Source organism: Scyliorhinus canicula, chromosome 6 (genome assembly GCF_902713615.1).
Source record: "Scyliorhinus canicula chromosome 6, sScyCan1.1, whole genome shotgun sequence".
NCBI lineage: Eukaryota > Metazoa > Chordata > Chondrichthyes > Carcharhiniformes > Scyliorhinidae > Scyliorhinus > Scyliorhinus canicula.
In genome coordinates, this window is record NC_052151.1 from 44,776,288 (window position 1) to 44,795,457 (window position 19,170).

The 19,170-nt window shown below is 43.2% G+C and overlaps 1 protein-coding gene across 1 annotated transcript in view; it reads left to right on the top strand.

The window, feature by feature from the left end:
- LOC119967133 (prolyl endopeptidase-like) overlaps positions 1-19,170 on the top strand; it is a 160,278-nt gene that overhangs the window by 92,097 nt on the left and 49,011 nt on the right. The window contains exon 11 of the mRNA XM_038799252.1: positions 13,393-13,529. Within this exon, the coding sequence (XP_038655180.1) occupies positions 13,393-13,529 (137 nt within the window). The remainder of the gene's footprint in view (positions 1-13,392; positions 13,530-19,170) is intronic.

A 19,170-nucleotide genomic window follows, 5' to 3' on the forward strand; every position in this document is an offset into this window, starting at 1 on the left:
ACTGGAGCTGAGTCCACAAAAGATCAGCCATGATCTAATTGAATGACGGAGCAGGCTCGAGGGGCCAGATGGCCTACTCCTGCTCCTAGTTCTTATGTTCTTATGTTCTAAGACGGGCATTTGCCAGTAAAAAGGAAGGACAGCAAAGGCAGGATTCGGAAACTATGGATGGCCAGGGAAATTGAGAATCTTGTCAAAAATAAAAAAGATGCATAGGTGAGGTAGAGGCAACTAAAAAACACTTGAAAAATACAAGGAAAGTAGAAAAGAGCTCAAGCAGGGAGTTAGGAGGGCAAAAAGGGGTCACGAAATGTCCTTGGCAGACAGGATTAAGGAGAATCCCAAGGCATTTTATACACATATTAGGAACAAGAGGGTAGCTAGAGAAAGAGTTGGCCCACTTAAGGACAAAGGAGGGAAATTAGGTATAGAAACAGAGGAAGTAGGTGAGGTCAATGAGTATTTTGCATCGGTATTCAGAAAGGAGATGGATATGTTGATTGGTGGTGTCTCAGAGGGATGTGTAAATACTTTAGAACCGGTCGTTTTAACGAGGGAGGAAGTGTTAGTTGTGTTAAAAAGAGTTAAGGTAGACAAATTCCCAGGGCCAGATGGCATCTATCCCAGATTACTGAAGGAGGCTGGGCCTCTGACGGAAATCTTTGAGGCCTCATTGGCCACAGGTGAGATCCCAGAGGATTGGAGGATAGCCAACGTTGTACCGTTATTTGAGAAGGGTCGCAAGGATAAGCCGGGTAATTATAGACCAGTGAGCTTGACGTCAGTGACAGTGAAATTGTTGTAAAAGATTCTCAGAGCTAGGATCGATGCATATTTGGAAGTGAATGGTTTTATTAGCGACAGACTGCACAGTTTTCTATAAGGGAGGTCATGCCTCACTAATTTGATTGAATTTTTTGAAGAGGTGACAAAAATGTTTCATGAGGGAAGGGCTGTGGAGGTTGTCTACATGGACTTTAGTAAAGCATTTGATACGGGCCCTTATGGCAGGCTGGTGCAAAAGATTAGATCATATGGGGTCAGGGGTGAACTAGCTGCATGGATCCTGAACTGGCTTGGCAATAGAAGACAGGGTAGCAGTGGAAGGGTGTTTTCCGAATGGAGGTCTGTAACTAGTGGTGTTCCTCAGGGATCAGTTCTGGGACCTCTGCTCTTTGTAATATATATAAATGACTTGGAAGAAAACGTAGCGGGTCTGATAAGCAAGTTTGCGGATGATACTAAACTTGCAGGAGTTGCGAATAGTGATGAAGATTGTCAGAGAATACAACAGGATGTAGATAGGCTGCAAAATTGAGCAGAGAAATTCCAGAAGGAATTTAATCCAGACAAATGCGAGGTAATGCATTTTGGTAGATCCAATTCAGGTGGGAGCTACAAAATAAATGACAGAACCATCAGGAGCATAGAGACACAGAGATTTGGGCTTACAGGTCCACAGATCCTTAAAAGTGGCAGCAGAGGTGGAAATGGTGGTAAAGAAAGCATATGGCATGCTTGCCTTTATAGAACGGGGTATCGAGTATAAAAGCTCAAAAATTATGTTACAATTATATAGAACGTTGCTTAGGCCACATTTGGAATACTGTGTCCAATTCTGGTCACCGCACTACCAAAAGGATGTGGAGGCTTTGGAGAAAGTACAGAAAAGGTTTACCAGGACGTTGTCTGGTATGGAGAGTATGAGCCATGAGGAGAGATTGAATAAACTTGGATTGTTCTCCCTAACGAGACAGAAGCTAAGGGGCGACCTGATAGAAGTTTATAAAATTATTAGGGGTATAGATAGGGTGAACAGTTGGAGGGTTTTTCCCAGGGCAAAAATGACAATTACAAGGGGGACACGTTCAAGGATGGAGCGGGGGGAGGGAAGGTTCAGTGGACATGGTGCGGGGGAGGTTTTTTTTACAGAGGGTGGTGGTGGCCTGGAATGCACTGCCAAGTGAGGTGGTTGAGGCAGATATGTTAGTGACCTTTAAGACTTATCTGGATAGGCACATGAACATGCAGGATACAGAAGGATGCAGGCGGTTGGGCTAGATAGGACACGTGATCGGCACATGCTTGGAGGGCCGAAGGGCCTGTTCCTGCGCTGTACTGTTCTTTGTTCTTATTTTTTGTTCTTTGTTCAACTATTACCATAAATAAACTTTGATGGCTGCTTAATTTTAAATATCCCTTTTTGCTATAGGCAATTGTCTCAATAGCTGACGCAAAGCGTGTTAATTCAAAGTTGATTAATTCAGATTGCTTGATGATTCAATTTTCAATGCTAAATTCCTCATTTGCTCTATTTATATTAATTCAAATTATAGAATATTTCAAGTTTTGGTTGAAAACAATTACTGAAAGATCTGGAATAGACTGTGTTGTATTATCCTGCAAATCTCATTCAACTGTGCCCACAATCAGCACAGTAAGTTTGTTAGAATTATGCTTGATATTGTTTTCCGAAAACGCTTCAGTAGACTTGAAGCAAATCTGTAAATTATGCACTGTATTATTTGAATAATCGAGAAAGAGTCAGGCAGCAGGAGAGGCTGTTCCAAATTGCCCGAGTAGGAGTAACATGGCCCTATCAGACAAAACAACTTTGTAAGCATTCTCTCTAAATATCAGTCCTGCTATTTATTGGATTTCTACTTCATCCACCTGTGGTATTTTAATAAAGGGCTAAAGGATTCTCCGTAACAATCACTTAAACATTTCTTCTCTAATTTCAATGGCTGAAGTCCATTTTATCATTTTTAGAGTTTGTTGTATTGCTTCTCTTCTGCAGTTGCTGCTTGGCAATAAGTCTTGCAGTATATTCTAGAAGTTGACTAGAAATTCTATATGTCATGGAGAGCTGTTGACCCTCGTTTTAAGTTTCACCAAGCAGGAGGCGCTTCACTTTTGTAAAATTCTCATGCGCTTTCATCCGGTTATCTTAGCAATAGCGTTTTTCCAAATGCCACAGCATTTCAGCTTAAAGGTCAGTTTAAAAAGTCACCGAGGCATCAGTAAAAAGATTACAAATGAAAGAAATGAAATACACCTGATCATACTTCAGTCATATGAACAAACGCATAGAGCCAACTTAAGTCATCTACAAATCTTTTGATCACGAGAGGCCTCGGACACAGTCCTTGGCAAAACTTGATGTCTGTTGCATCTTGAAACTAATGACATTTTGGAAGGAAAAGGGAGATGAATAGGACAACAACCATGGTCAAATTTCCCCTCTGCTTAAGTCACCAGGTGGCATGATGGCAGAGTGGTTAGCACTGTTGCCTCACAATACCAGGACTCTGGGTTCAATAACGACTTTGGGTAATTGTGTGTGGAGTCTCCCTGCGTCTGGTTGGGTTTCCTTCGATGTTATGGTTTCCGCTCACAATCTGAAGAGGTGCAGGCTAGGTGGATTAGCCATGCTAAATTGCCCATTAGTGTACAAATATGTGCAGGTTTAGTGGGGGATTGGCATAGGTAGGATGCTCTTTTGGAGGTTCGGGGCACGCTTGATGGGCCGAATGGCTTCCTTGCTTTGTTGGGATTCTGTGGATTACATAGATGGAATTGTCAACTAGTCCATGAAGTGAACTGCTGCAAATGAGTGTTTTGTTACTGAGTCTGATTATTCTTCTGTTGGACAGTATTGAATATGAAAACAAAACTTGCAATGGACAACAAAGCTAACAGCATCGAAGTTAGAATGTGCCGTATTATGTAGGTAGGATGAAAGTTTTACAATGAGACATAGACAAATTGGGCAAAATGATGGCAGATAAGTTTCAATGTGAGGTAAGTGTGAAATTTCAGTTTTGGACTGAGTGTGAAATTGTGAATGTTTTCTAAATAGAGAGACCAAGAATTTAGTATCCATGTGCACAGATCACCAAAAGCAATGAAAATGGAATCAAATGGAAAGTTGGCCTTTATCTCAATAATTTAGAAAAGTGAGGAAATTATGCTCAGTTGGACAGAGTTTTGCTCAAACCCATCTGGAGTAAGGGTGTTCAGTTTTGGGCTCTGAACCACAGGAAATATGTATTCGTTTTGTCAAGGATACAGTGGAAATTTAATACAATCTTAAAGCTTAATGAGTTAAATGGTGAAGATTGGTTGCATAAACCTGTCACCAGCTTAGCAGGCTGGGGGTTGGTCAAATTGAAGTACCTAAAATTATTCAAAAGTTTCATAGCATAGAAACATAAAAAAAATTTCATCTGGTAAAGCAATTCATAACAAAATGACACAATCTTAAAATTAAACTAGATCATTTAGGAGTGAACTCAGGAAGCACTTTGCTCACACAAATGGTTGTAGAAATCTGGATCTTGTTCACCAAGAAGGATGGAACAAGTAAAATTGTTAAGACTGAGATTGATGGATTTTGTTAGCTGAGCAGCCTAAAGTGTGTGGAGAAAACCAAATAGAGTTGAGGTATACCCCAGTAATAATCTGACTGATAGCAAAGCAGGATTGAGTCATTACATGGCCTGCCTCATGCTATGTGTTGATTTAAAAATACCATGATTGTAATAGTGTGTGTAATGTGGAATTGTTTTGAAGAACAGAAGATATTCAGCAAAGCAAGCAGGATAAAATACATTTTTGGAGTTTTATAGTTTGAGACAGCTACTATCAATTTTATCAATGATCCAAGACAAATTAATTAATTTGGAGAAGTGCAGGATAAGAAATAAAAATCAACAAATTGTGCTTGACTAACTTGATGAAGTTAATGAAGCAACAAAAAGGATTAATACTCTGTGTGAACTTTCAAAAGCCATTTGACAAAAGTAGCATATTCATTGTGTGAAAAGCATCCTTTCCAGTCTGATATTTTTGCGACTCCCACCCTCCTCCAACACCACCATCACGAAAGAAACAACCCAAGGAGCAGAAGAGGGGATCAGAGGTTATGGGGAGAAGGCAGGAGAATGGGGATGAGAAAATATCAGCCATGATTGAATGGCGGAGCAGACTCAATGGGCCAAATGGCTTAATTCTGCCCTTATGTCTTATGGTCTAAGTGACAGCAGAGGCAGTAAAAAGAGAGAAAGACTGAGGCAATGGCGAACACGTGGGACGACGAGGTCCCAGCCACACCCAAACGGGATCAACTGCCAGAACAAATGTCGGACTACCTCCCGACGAACGAATGGAGGGAATTCTTAACACAGGAATTCCAAGAGCTCAAGGATGCCAACAGACTGGAAATTATGACGACAGTGAAAGTGGCAGTAGCAGAAGCGCTGGGCAACCTGTAGAAGGGGTAGTAAATGGCGGCTAGAGATGCAGGAGGCAACGATCAGAGAACATATAGTGCAGAAGGAGGCCATTCGGCCCATAGAGTCTGCACCGACACATTTAAGCCCTCACTTCCACCCTATCCCCGCAACCCAATAACCCCATCTAACCTTTTTGGACACTAAGGGCAATTTAGCATGGCCAATCCACCTAACCTGCACATCTTTGGACTGTGGGAGGAAACCCACGCAGACACGGGGAGAATGCGCAGACTCCGCACACACAGTGACCCAGCAGGGAATCGAACCTGGGACCCTGACGCTGTGAAGCCACAGTGCTATCCCCTTGTGCTGCCCAGAGAACTGGAGAAAGCTGTGACCGACCAGAGCGATCAGATCGCCTCACTGGAGACGGAGATGACAAGGCTGGTGATGACACAAAAGCCACTAAGGGGGAAGAGAATCGATCACGCCGCTAAAACCTCCACATTGTGGGCCTACTGGTGGGCACCGAGGGCAGGATCCCTATGGAGTACGAGGTCCAGATGCTGGGCAAACCCCCAGAAGCAGACAGAGTCCACAGGTCACTCCGGCCAAAACCCAAGGCTGGAAAGTTCTCGGTGACTTTTTGCGGCAGGGAATACAATTTCACTGCACCGTTGGAAGTAGGTGAATTTGTGCACAAGCATGGGCTGGGAAGGGGATGGGGAACTGGATGTGGGGATGACCTTGGCCAGATGTTCATCGTCATCGATGACGTGTTGCGATGAAGATGAACATCTTGCCACGGTCATCACCACACCCCCACTACTTGCCTTCAAACAACCGCGCAACCTCAAATAAAGCATAGTTTGCAGCAAACTACCCAGCCTTCAGAACAGCGACCACAACACCACATAATCCTACCATGGCAATCTATGTAAGACGTGCCAGATCATCAACATGGATACCACCATTACACGTGAGAACACCACCCACCAGGTATGCGGTACATACTCGTGCAACTCTGCCAACGTTGTCTAGCTCATATGCTGCAGGAAAGGATGTCCCGAAGCGTGGTACATTGGCGAGACCATGCAGACACTGCGCCTACGGATGAACGGACATTGCGTGACAATCGCCAGGCAGGAAAGTTCCCTTCCAGTCGGGGAACACTTCAGCGGTCAAGAGCATTCAGCCTCTGATCTCCGGGTAAGCGCTCTTCAAGGCGGCCTTCAGGATTTGCGACAACGCAAAATCGCCGAGCAAAAACTTACAGCCAAGTTCCGCACACTTGAGTACGGCCTCAACCGGGACCTTGGATTCATGTCGCATTACATTCATCCCTCACCATCTGGCTTGGTGTTGTGAAATCGTACCAACTGTCCTGGCTTGAGACAATTCACACCACTTTAACCTGGGGTTACCCCTATCTCTGGATCTGTAAAGACTTAATTACCTGCAAATGCTTGCATCTTTGACTTTGTCTATATATATGTTTCTGGAACATACCTCTTCATTCACCTGAGGAAGGAGCTAGTGTTTGAAACAAACCTGTTGGACTTTAACCTGGTGTTGTAAGACTTCTTACTGTGCTCACCCCAGTCCAACACCAGCATCTCCACATCATGGTTAATGGTGTCCTGGAAGGGGCACCAGTAGTCCTTGTAAACATGTACTCTCAAAACTGGAACGACGTGGAATTCATGAAGAAAACCATGGCAGAAATCCCCAACATAAACACACACAACTCATCATGGGAGGTATTTAACTGTGTACAGGACCCACTGACAGACAGACCAAATCCCAAATTGGGGGAAGAGTCAAACATTGCCAAGGAACTGGATGTGTTCGTGGAACATATGGGGGCAGTGGACCCATGGAGTTCACACACCCAACCTTCTTCCAGATATATAGGGTATACATTAGGATCAACTTTTTTATATGGCGAAAGCGGTGCTTCCAGGGGTGGTAGTAGCGTACTCCATTCTGAGGTTGGAGATGGGAAGCTCGACATGGCCATCCTGGCCAATAAGGCATTCTGTGAACGGATATCGTAGGCCATAGGTGGGTACGTTACCAACAACCAGAATGGGGAGGTCTCACCCCCCCCCCCCCCAGTGTTATGCAAGGCGCTCATAGCAATGATAAGGAGGAAATGATTGCATATAAGGCACACAAAGATGGGAAGGAGAGGGCGGCTAGGAATGAGCTGGTTGATTCAATTCTGAAGGTGGATTGACTATATTCGGCCTCGAACGTAGAGCTACTGGCGGAAAGGAAGAAGCTACAAAAATGATAATGTCCTGCTTTCCATGGGGGAAACAGGCCTTTGTGACCTTCTACCGGATGCTGTACACCTCGGGGATGAAGCTGTTCCTCGATGGACTGGACATGCCAGTTATGGGGGAAGAGAAGAGATGGGGCCTGGAAGCACCATTAGAACTGGAGAAGTCATGGAGAGTTCCTGCATAGGGACGTCTCTCTGAGCCCTGTTCACAACCCCACTCCCATCCCCCCTGACAAAGCACTCTGATAATCTTTATTATTGTCATAAGTAGGCTTACATTAACATTGCAATGAAGTTGCCTAACGCAGCTAAAGGTGGTCCACAGAGCACATTAACCAGACCCTGAATGAGTAGGTTCTTTGCGGAGGTGGCGGACAAGTGTTAACGGTGATGGGGAGGCCCGGCCTGCCCCAGAATTGCCGGGTACTTGACAACCTTTTTTGAGGCATTATCCAGGTTTGTGGGGGTGAGGGTGGATCCACGCCCAAACGTGGCAGTCTTCAGCGTCTCAGACCAGTCAGAACTCTTCGTGTGTGGGGAGCCACCAGAGAATCTTGCTCGGCTGGCGATTGGTAGCATCACCCAAGGCAGCAGACTGGCTGTCCAACCTGGCGGAATTTCGCAAACTGGAGGAAATATAATTTTCTGAACGTGGAAGCCGTTCACCAACTTGTTCCACGATCTGTTGAAGCTAGCAACCGATAGAGTTTGGGGGGGGGGGGGGGGGGGGGGGGGGGGTGGAGGAAGAAGGAAGGAAGAAAGAAAGAAAGAAAGAAAGAAAGAAAGAAAGAAAGAAAGAAAGAAAGAAAGAGGAGAGAGACGCGCGCGAGTCACGCCATAAAGATGGAAACGAAGAGGGGGTTTGGGGGAGGTCACACAAGGAAATCGAGAGGGTGAAGGGACTAAACTGTAGATAGATATCTGTAAATAGACGTCCGGGCCAAATTGGGAACTGCATCAAAGATACGCCCTTCAAAGGGAGGGTCACGGCCACAGCAGGAATGAAAGCAACTTCAGGAAGCAAAGTACTGTACACACCCCTGTCGGCATCAATGGGGCCGAGGTGGAGATGGTTAGCAGTTTCAAATTCCTGGGGGTGCACATCACCAAAACTCTGTCCTGGTCCACTCACGTCAACGCTATCACCAAGAAAGCACAACAGCGCCTATACTTCCTCAGGAAACTAAGGAAATTCAGCATGTCCACATTAACCCTTACCAACTTTTACAGATGCACTATAGAAAGCATCCTATCAGGCTGCATCACAGCCTGGTATGGCAACTGCTCGGCCCAGGACCGCAAGGAACTTCAGAGGGTCGTGAATAGCTCCCAGTCCATCACACAAATCTGCCTCCCATCCATGGACTCCATCTACACCTCCCGCTGCCTGGGGAAAGCGGGCAGCATAATCAAAGATTCCTCCCACCCGGCTTACACACTTTTCCAACTTCTTCCATCTGGCAGGAGATACAGAAGTCTGAGAACACACACAAACAGACTCAAAAACAGCTTCTTCCCCGCTGTTACCAGACTCCTAAATGACCCTCTTATTTATTGACTGACCTCATTAACACTATACCCTGTATGCTTCATCCGATACCTGCGCTTATGTCATTACATTGTATATCTTGGGTTGCCCTATTATGTATTTTCTTGAATTGTGTTTAATTCCCCTTTTCTTCCATGTACTGAATGATCTGTTGAGCTGCTTGCAGAAAAATACTTTTCACTGTACCTCGGTACACGTGGCAATAAACAAATCCAATCCAATCCAATTGTATGTAAATATCTATGTAAAGACCAATAAAAGCACTTATAAAAAAAGATATTGCTGATGATACAATACTCATGCACTAAGCAACAAGGAGGATAGCAATAGACGTCAGATGGGCATGGGGAGACGCTGGTGAAATAGGCAGACAACAGATTAAATTTAATGCCAAAAAGTTTGAAGTGATGCATTCTGGTACGAAAAATTACATGGTGGAGGTAGCGTCAACTAAATAGTGTGATTCTCGTGGGGTGTAGAGTTAGAGAGACCTGGGGATGTGTTACACACACCGTTGATTGGGGCATGTCAAGTTAAGACAGATGTTTTAAAAATGGAATCCTTTGTCTAATTAATACAGTAGAAAAGCAAGAAAGTTATGCTAAACCTTATTAAAAAAAAATACTGGTTCTGCCTCAAAGAGTATTGTGCTCAATTGTGAAGAATGCCAAAGCCTTGGAGAGAGTACAGAAGAGGTTCATTAGAATGGTACCAGGATTGAGGGATTTCATGTGGAGAGCCTAGAGAAACTGAGGTTCTGTTTATAACAGATACGGTTAAGAGAAGATTAGATAGGCCTTACTTGTATCCTTTTTCCCCTACATGGACTAGTGAAATGTCAGCATCACTGTTATTTTGTTACCTGCTGACTGCTGAAGACCCAAAAGATCAAAGACACTTACACATTTTTATGATACTGCTGTTTTTATATTTTATTAATGTCTTTTTGTCCATGCTACTTCATCTTAACATGAAATACTAACTGGTTTAAATGAGCCTTTGGTTGAAGAATAGATGAAGAAGTGTATTTTTAGTTATATAACTGAACTGGTCTCAGTTTGAACATTGACAGTATCTTTGCAACGTCATCCCCTCCCAAACATGCATGTAAATCACCATTGTGAGCAGTTGTCCCTATTTCCCTTGAATGGCTTGACCTTCATTACATTTTATAAAGCTGTTGATTTCTCCTTAACACATTATACCAGAGAGGGTATATGTACTTGAATCATTTGGCAACTCTGGCCCCAAGGAATTTGTGCACTGCTGTAGTTAGATTACTATTATAAGTATATCATTGTCCACTTGAAACAGCTCTGATAAATGTGGAACAGCAACACCCTTTTATGAAGAAATTTTCTGAAGGTTCTCTCAATGACTCTAAAATTAGCCCTGTGTAGTATTTCATTGCTTGCAGACATTCTTTTCTCTAGGGGCTGATCCTCATCAGCTTCTTTTAATCTTCAACATAGGCTCTGTTATCAGAGTACTGAAATAACTGGAGAGCTGCTGAGCATTGCTAAGAGATGGTGTCAAATGAATTAACTGTTCCAATTCTCTTTTAGGGAGTATGTAAATGTTTTGTGTTCTGAATTGGTTATCATTTGGTTGTTTGTTACTTTTCTGTTTGGTTGCAGTCACATCAGAATAGAATGCTAGTTAAAAGGACAATAGCAAGTAAATATGCTGAAACTGTTGACCACCAATTTCCTTTCTGGTCCCCATTTCTGTTCATATTAACTGTTTCTCTCCTTTGGTATTGTTCCCCTCCCTTCAAACCTCATCATCACCCCCTCCTCAAGAAAACCTACTCTTTGATCACTCTGCCCGTGCAAACTATCATCCATTGCCAAACCCTCTCTTTCTCTTTAGTCCTGGAATGTACTATCATCTTGCAAATCCATGACTATGTCCAAGTTGCATGTTTGAATCCCTACAATCAGGATTCTGCGGCTACCACAAAACTCAAATGGCCTTTATTAAAGCTACAAATGAGATCCTATGTGTCTGGGACCGTGGTAAACTATTCTTCATCTGTTGACACTGATGATCACACCATCCTCCTCCCATTCCTCTCCTCCATCACCCAGCTGGGTGGGACTGCACATGCTTGGCTCAAACCTCAGCTGCAACCAGAGAATTTAAGAGACTCCTTACCTCGAACCCCCCCCCCCCACCACCACCACAAAGTATCTGTCTTTGATCCTCCTCCCATTTCTCTCTTGCTGTCAGACCTACTGAGTATTTCTGACAGTTTCTGTTTGTTTTATATTATAAACTAGGAACAGGAATAAGCCATTCAGCCCATCAAGCCAGCTTCATTAAATAAGATCATGACTGATCGTCGACCTACATTCCACCATCCTGCACTATCCCCATTACCCGAATTCCCTTCAGTATTCAGAAGTCATTGAATGCACTCAACGTTGAGCATCTTTAGTCCTCTGGGTTAGAGAGTTTGAAGACTCGGAATGCTTTGAAGAAATCTCCATCCTGAAGGACTGATCCTCATGTCTGACTGTGACCTAAAATTCTAAATTCCCCAGCCAGGTGAAACATGATCCTTGTACCTATACTGTCAAACCTTTAAGAATTTTATGTTTCAATGAGACCACCTCTCATTTTCGGGGATATAGGTCTCGTCCACTCAATCTCTCCACACATGTAAGTCTCCTCCTCTAGCAACCAGTTGAGAAAAGCTTTGTTGCACTTCCTTTAAGGCAAGTGTATCTTTCCTTAGGTAAGGAGTCTAAATCTGCACACAGTACTCCAGGTAAGGGCGCATCAAGACCCTGTATTACAGTAGCAATTTAAGAGATATGTAAATTAATTGGGAAGGAGATATAATAGCATTGATATGTGACCCATCAAAGCTGCTACACATCTTAAGTGGTTCACAAAGGTAAAACACTATGGAAATCTTTTGCAGAATGTTGATTACTTCCACCAGGATTGATAACCTTAGTTTTTAATGGTAATCCGAATATAAAATACAATCCCCTAATTATTTTAAATATTTTTATTCTCCTTTTTTACATTTTCTCCTGAATTTACACCCACCAACAATAAACAATAATCAACAAATATGTCAATCTCCATAACAATAACAACGATCCCATCCTCCTACCCACCCCCAAACATCAGCCCACATGTTTACATAAACAAATGACAAAAAGGAATCGGATTACCCATAGTCACCCTTAATACACACAGCCCCCCTCCCCCCAACTAATGTCCGATGTTATCCAGTTCTTGAAAGTGCATAATGAATAATGCCCATGACTTGTAGAACCCCTCCGTCCTTCCCCTCAGTTCAAACTTAACCTTCTCACGGGTCAAGTATTCCAACAGGTCCCACCGCCAGGGCACAAGGTGGAGAGGCTGCTCTTCATCATAGCAGGATCCGCCTTCGGGCGATCAACGAAGCGAAGGCTACGATATCTGCCTCCGTACCCGTTTCCAACCCTGGCCGGTCCGACACCCTGAATATGGCCTCCCGGGGACCTGGGTCCAGTTACCCTAAAAACCTCCATCCAGTACTCCTCTAGCTTTAGACAGGACCAAAACATATGAACGTGATTAGCGGGGGGCCCCACTGCAACGCTCACACACATCTTCTACTCCTTCAAAGAATCGGCTCATCCTCGCCCTCCTGAGGTGTGCTCTGTATACCACCTTCAGCTGGATCAGGCCCAACCTCGCACATGAGGTGGAGGCAGTTACTCTCCGAAGCAACTCACACCAGAACCCCTCCCCCATACCCTCTCCCAAGTCTTCCTCCCACTTTGCTTTAATCCCTTCCAGTGGTGCCTTATCCTCTTCCAAAATAGCTCCGTACAGCGCTGACACTAACCCCTTCTCCAGTCCCCTTGTAATCAGCACCTCCTCCAGCAATGTGGAGGCCAGTTCCTCCGGGAAGCTCAGTATCTCCTTCCTGGCAAAATCTCAAACCTGCATGTATCTAAACATTTCTCCCTGCTCCAGCCCATACTTCGCTTCCAGCTCCCTGCAAACCGACCCCGAAGAAACAAATTTTTTAGCGTCTTAATCCCCTTCTCTTCCCACTTCCGAAAACTTCCATCCCAGCTCCCTGGCTCAAATCTGTGGTTTCCCCCAAATCGGCATTTCCCTTGACCCTGCCCCCAACCCAAAGTGTTGGCGAAACCGCCTCCAGATTTTCAATGAAGCTCTTATTACCGGACTCCCTGAGTATTTTCCCGGAGCTATCGGGAGCGCTGCTCTTGCTAGTGCTTTCAGTCACGACCCCCTGCACAAACTCTACAATCCTCTAATTATAATGTTACAATTTTTCTGTGCAGCTCTTCTATCCAAGTCGAGATGGGACACAAATACCAATGTTTATTGTCCATAAGAAAGGAATCAAACTTGATAACTCGCATCCTGCTTTTCTTTATGGATATGGAGGCTTCAATATATCTCTCACACCAAGTTATAGGTATGTTGGATTTCTAGTCACGTGTACCGAGGTACAATGAAAAATATATGTTCTGTGTACAGTCCAGACAGATCGTTCCATATATGAAAAACATAGGATGTACAATAAATAATGTAGTAGACGTTTGACTTTTTCCTAAATACTGACAGATGTCCCATGGCGTATGGGTGATGGATCTCTGTGTCTATTCGGAACCCTGGATATGCGTTATCCCTTTTTAGTTCCCAAATAACAGAAATTCTAGATTGTGCTTTTTGGTAAAGTATTTGAAACTTTATACGTCAGCTTTAGTGTCCACTGATCAAGTTTATTTTTCAACTAGTTCCAACTAGCCCGGCAACAAGCTAGTCAGATCGATTGTCTTTAGCAAATACAGTGGTTGAGTTCTAAAATACTACTCGGTAATTCTTCAAACCAAATACACACTATGAAATGACTGAGTGATTTTAAAAAACTGGCGATTTGCAAAGCATGCAAGAGAATAGGTTTCAGAGATTAAGTAAGAATGATTCCGGAGTAGAAAAAGGGGTGGTTTCTCATCCCGACAACTGAACTTTTTAAGGAGATTACTATCTTTAAAGTTTCATCTTCTTTACAGCTGTGATTGGTTTTAACTAATTTATAATTCACTTAATTCAACCAAAGTGTCTGTCTGTCAAATTAAAGAGATAAACGATTTGCGATCATTTTCCATGATGGCCTAAGTGAAACACGTTTCCCACAAGAAATTACCACTACCAGCCGTTACCATCAAAACGGAACTGGAATGTCAGAGGGTCTTTTCTGCTTTTTGGCCTTGCACTCACTAACAGTCTTCAAACATGGCCTTCACCATGGCGGAGGCGGAAGAGACCCCTCCCCTGCGCATGCGCTGGTATGATGTCAGCAGCCATTGACGCACCGGCGCATGCGCAGACTTACGCCGGCCAGCAAAGTCCTTTCGGCCCCGGCTGGCGTGGCGCCAAAGGCCGTTCACGCCAGCTGGAGGAGTGGGAACCACTCCGGCGCGGGCCTAGCCCCTAAAGGTGCGGAGAAAGGCCGGCCCAATGCCGGAGTGGTTCCCGACACGCCGGGACACCCCGCCCCGCCAGGTAGGGGAGAATCCCGGCCCTGATTTCTATCAATGAGTCAGCAAATATGTTGTATTATGACTGGGTGGATGGGATTGGAGTGTTTCCTTCAATTTGGAATTACATTGTTGATGCAAAGTGAGTATGGAGGGGATAATATGGTGGTGTGGGTTTCCTCCGGGTGCTCCAGTTTCCTTCCACAAGTCCCAAAAGTCGTGCTGTTAGGTGAGTTGGACATTCTGAATTCTCCCTCAGTGCACCCGAACAGGTGCCGGAATGGGGCTTTTCACAGTAACTTCATTGCAGTGTTAATGTAAGCCTACCCGTGGCAATAATAATAAAAATTATTAATTGTATGTAGAATACTCTTCTCCAAAGAGGAAGAGGCCTTCAAGTAGAACCTTTAATAAAAGGATAATTCACTTAATTTAATCATGTCATTGTGAATTTTTTGTTTATAAAAATATACTTCATGCAAAACTTTGGTTTCCAAGGTTAAGATAAAAGATGGACAGATTTATTTCCCCTATTAGTATTGGATTTGATTAATTCATTAGTTAACCAAGCTGGTATAAGAGGTTTGATTGTTTTCAAAAGTCCTTTGCATTCTAATTAATACTTTTAACATCTTTGATCTATCTTACCCCTCAGTACTGATTTTCAAATGTTTTACTTCGATCCAACCAACAAAGTTACATTGAAATGTTGACTGTTTTCCTTTTGTGGAGTTGACGCACAAACCTTGACTCAACCATTGCGACACAGGATGTACATACCATATGCAAGACTTTAATATATTAAAGTGTATTATATTGTATATTATTAAGGAACAGAATTTTATGGGTATGTAAAGAAACTATTTTATTTAGAGGTAACCAGCAAAAGGGAGCATAACCTTAAATTAGAGCCAGGCATTTGAATTTCTCCGCTCAAAGTGTAGTGAAAATCAAAGCGCGATCTAACGGAAAGTTTTCGAAGTGTCTTTGTGTAAAAGCCTTTAAAACAAAGGAAACCTGAAGAGGGAAGTGTAAAACCTGAGAGTGAAGCTTTAATGGAAGCAGCGAAGGGAAAGCTTAATTTAAAAGTGTTACGTTTGAAAGCAGAATGTGAAATCTTTCATAGAATCATAGAATTTACAGTTCAGAAGGAGGCCATTCGGCCCATCGAGCCTCCACCAGCCCTTGGAAAGAGCACCCCACCCAAGCCCACACCTCCACCCTATCCCAGTAACCCCACCTATCCTTTTTGAATACTAAGGGCAATTTAGCAAGCCTATCCACCTAACCTACACATCTTTGGACTGTGGGAAGAAACCCGAGCACCCATAGGAAACCCACGCAGACACTGGGAGAACCGCTTTGCTACCGTGCCGCCCACTCGTGGAAACCGGAGTTCAGTGAGACGAGCTGGCCCTGCCTTACGGTATAAAAGTAATCTTAGAATAATCTTAGTAATGCATTTTGGTAGTTCTAACATAGAGGGGAAATATATCGTAAATGGTAAAACTCTTAAGAATATAGAAAGTCAGAGAGATCTGGGCCTGCAGATCCACAGATCTTTGAAAGTGGCAACACAAGTGAACAAGGTAGTCAAGAAAGCATATGGAATGTTTGCCTTCATTGGACGGGGCAACCAGTATAAAAACTGGCAAGTCATGCTACGGTTGTATAGAACCTTGGTACGGCCGCACTTGGAATATTGCGCACAATTCTGGGTCACCACACTACCAGAAGGATGTGGAGGCTTTGGAGAGGGTGCAGAGGAGGTTTACCAGGATGTTGCCTGGTTTGGAGGGTGTTAGCTACGTGGAGAGGCTAAATAGACTCTGACTGTTTTCATTAGAATGACGGAGGTTGAGGGTTGATCTGGTAAGAGGTCTACAAGATCATGAGGGGCATGGATAGAGTGGATGGGCAGGCACTCTTTTCCCAGGGTGGAGGGGTCAGTCACCAGGGGGCATAGGTTTAAGGTCTATGGGGGAAAGGTTTAGAGGAGATGCGCGAGGCAGATTTTTTATGCAGAGGGTGGCGAGTGCATGGAATGCATTGCCAGGGAAGGTTGTGGAAGCAGACGCATTAACGGCGTTCAAAAGGCATCTTGACAACCACATGGATAGGATGGGTATGGAGGGATACAGCACAAGGAAGTGCTGACGGTTTTGGCAAAGGTTGGTATCATGACCGGTTCAGGCTTGGAAGGCCGAATGGCCTGTTCCTGTTCTGTATTGTTCTTTGTTCTTTATTATTGTCGCAAGTAGGCTTCCGTTAACACTGCAATGAAGTTACTGTGAAAATCCCATAGCCGACACCCGGCGCCTGTTCGGGTACACAGAGCGAGAATTCAGAATGTCCAATTCACCTAACAAACATGACTTTCTGGGGGGATTTTGAGGAGGAATCCACAGACAATTCACTTTGGTTCAGAGAGGAGTATGTTTACCACAGCCATCTTCTGTGCTTTGTGTGTTAGTTGTATTTTACAATGTACTTTGTACCCATGTTAATCTTAAAATCTGTGTGTAATTGTTAAACTAAAGGGTGAGTAAAGAAGCATTGAATAATCCAACTTTTCATGTTCAAATGTTTTTTTTTTCTTGTGTTAAAACTAAGTAGCAGTCTCAGTTTCTCCTGGGATTTTTCCATCCAGTTATAATGTCAACTGGAATCGTAACATTACCTCCCAACTTCCAATCTGGCAGGTGCTGGGAATAAACAGAAGTGAATTCCCAATTAAAAATGTGTAATTGTACACATTATTCCAGCTATTTGGAAAGTACTAGGGCGCACGTTGGGCAGCCATTAGCACTGCTGCCTCAAGGTGGCGAGGTCCCAGGTTCGATCCCGGCTCTGGGTCACTGTCAGTGTGGCGTTAACACATTCACCCCACAACCCAAAATTGTGCAGGGTAGGTGGATTGGCTTCGCTAAATTGCCCCTTAAATGGAAAAATACTCTAAAATGTTTTTTTAAGTTTGGAAAGTCCTTCTTAGGTAAGTTGATAAGCTGTAAATAAATGGCACACTGGGCTAAATCGCTGGCTTTGAAAGCAGACCAGGACAGGCCAGCAGCACGGTTCGATTCCCGTAACAGCCTCCCCAGACAGCCGCCGGAATGTGGCGAATAGGGGCTTTTCACAGTAACTTCATTGAAGCCTACTCGTGACAATAAGCAATTTTCATTTCATCTAAGCAGTAATAAACTAATCAGCTGCATATATTTTGTGTGTGCAACTTATCACCAGTTTACATCAGTGTCGAAAGTGTAGGGATGCACCCGATGATACTGGAATAGACTAGCATATATTTTTTAATCACTTATTTAAGATTCTGCTGATCGTAATTTCATGGGTCTTAATGCTATTGTTCTTCCGATCATAATTGAAATGACTTACATCGAAACATAGAAAATAAGAGCACGAGTAGCCCATTCGGCCCGTAGAGCCTGCTCCTCCATTCATTATGATCATGGCTGATCATCCAACTCAGCAGCTTGTTCCTGCCTCCCCCTCCCCCCACCCTCCATATGCTTTGATCTCTTTAGCCCCAAGAGCAATATCTAACTCCTTCTTGAAAACAGACAAATGGGTTGACCTCAACTACTTTCTGTGGCAGCAAATTCTGAAGGCTCACCGCTCTCTTGGTGAAGAAGTCTTTCCTCATCAGTCCTAAATGATTTACCCTCTATTAACTAGAAATTCTATTATAACATTTTCATTAAAAGCGTTTATTATGACCTGTAGAGATCTTAGGACTAAACCCTTGTAATAAACGTCAATTAGCACTATTACTATTGATAACTTCTCATCTTATTTTGTATGCTATTATCCTGTTTAATACTGCTACATGTATATTGATTTTCCTGTAACTAGGACTTTATCAAATTCTTCCTACAAGTCAAGTGAAAGTATAGATCATACACTAATCCACATTGCATCCCCAGAAACCCCCACTGAATTTGCTCAGTGTTGGATTTCCTTATTTATAATTTTTGAATGATTTTCTAATATAGTTGAAAGTTAATATGCCGTTGATCATCAAGATTATACTTTTGATCCGGTTTTCAAACATTGGAACATTGACTATTTCTAATTACACTACAGTCCACTTTTTAAGATTTGGAGTTTATTTTAGTTGTTTAGTCACATCATGAATGTCACTTTCTTCAATGAGAACTTCACATAGTCATACCATAATAAACTTTCCATCACTTTTGTTTTCCATAGACAAGATCTAAGGGGGGGGGGGAGAAAGAGAGTGAGAGTTGCCCATAAATATTGGTTTTGCGAAATATATCCACACTATAAAAAATATGTGCACACTGATGTGATAGGTAGTTAAAATGTTAATTAATTACATTTTGAGACTGTTCCCACAGGCTGAAGATAATCAATTTGTTCGCCTTTTCCAGCAATTGACAAGCATAACTAATTGACGTTTATTACAAGGGTTTAGTCCTAAGATCTCTACAGGTCATAACATAACCATGTTATGTTGGGAAATCTTTAATCCCTTCTGGCTGTTCACAGAAGATAGTTTAAAAAAACAGACTGGCTCAGGCAGACGGTCAGAAAGTT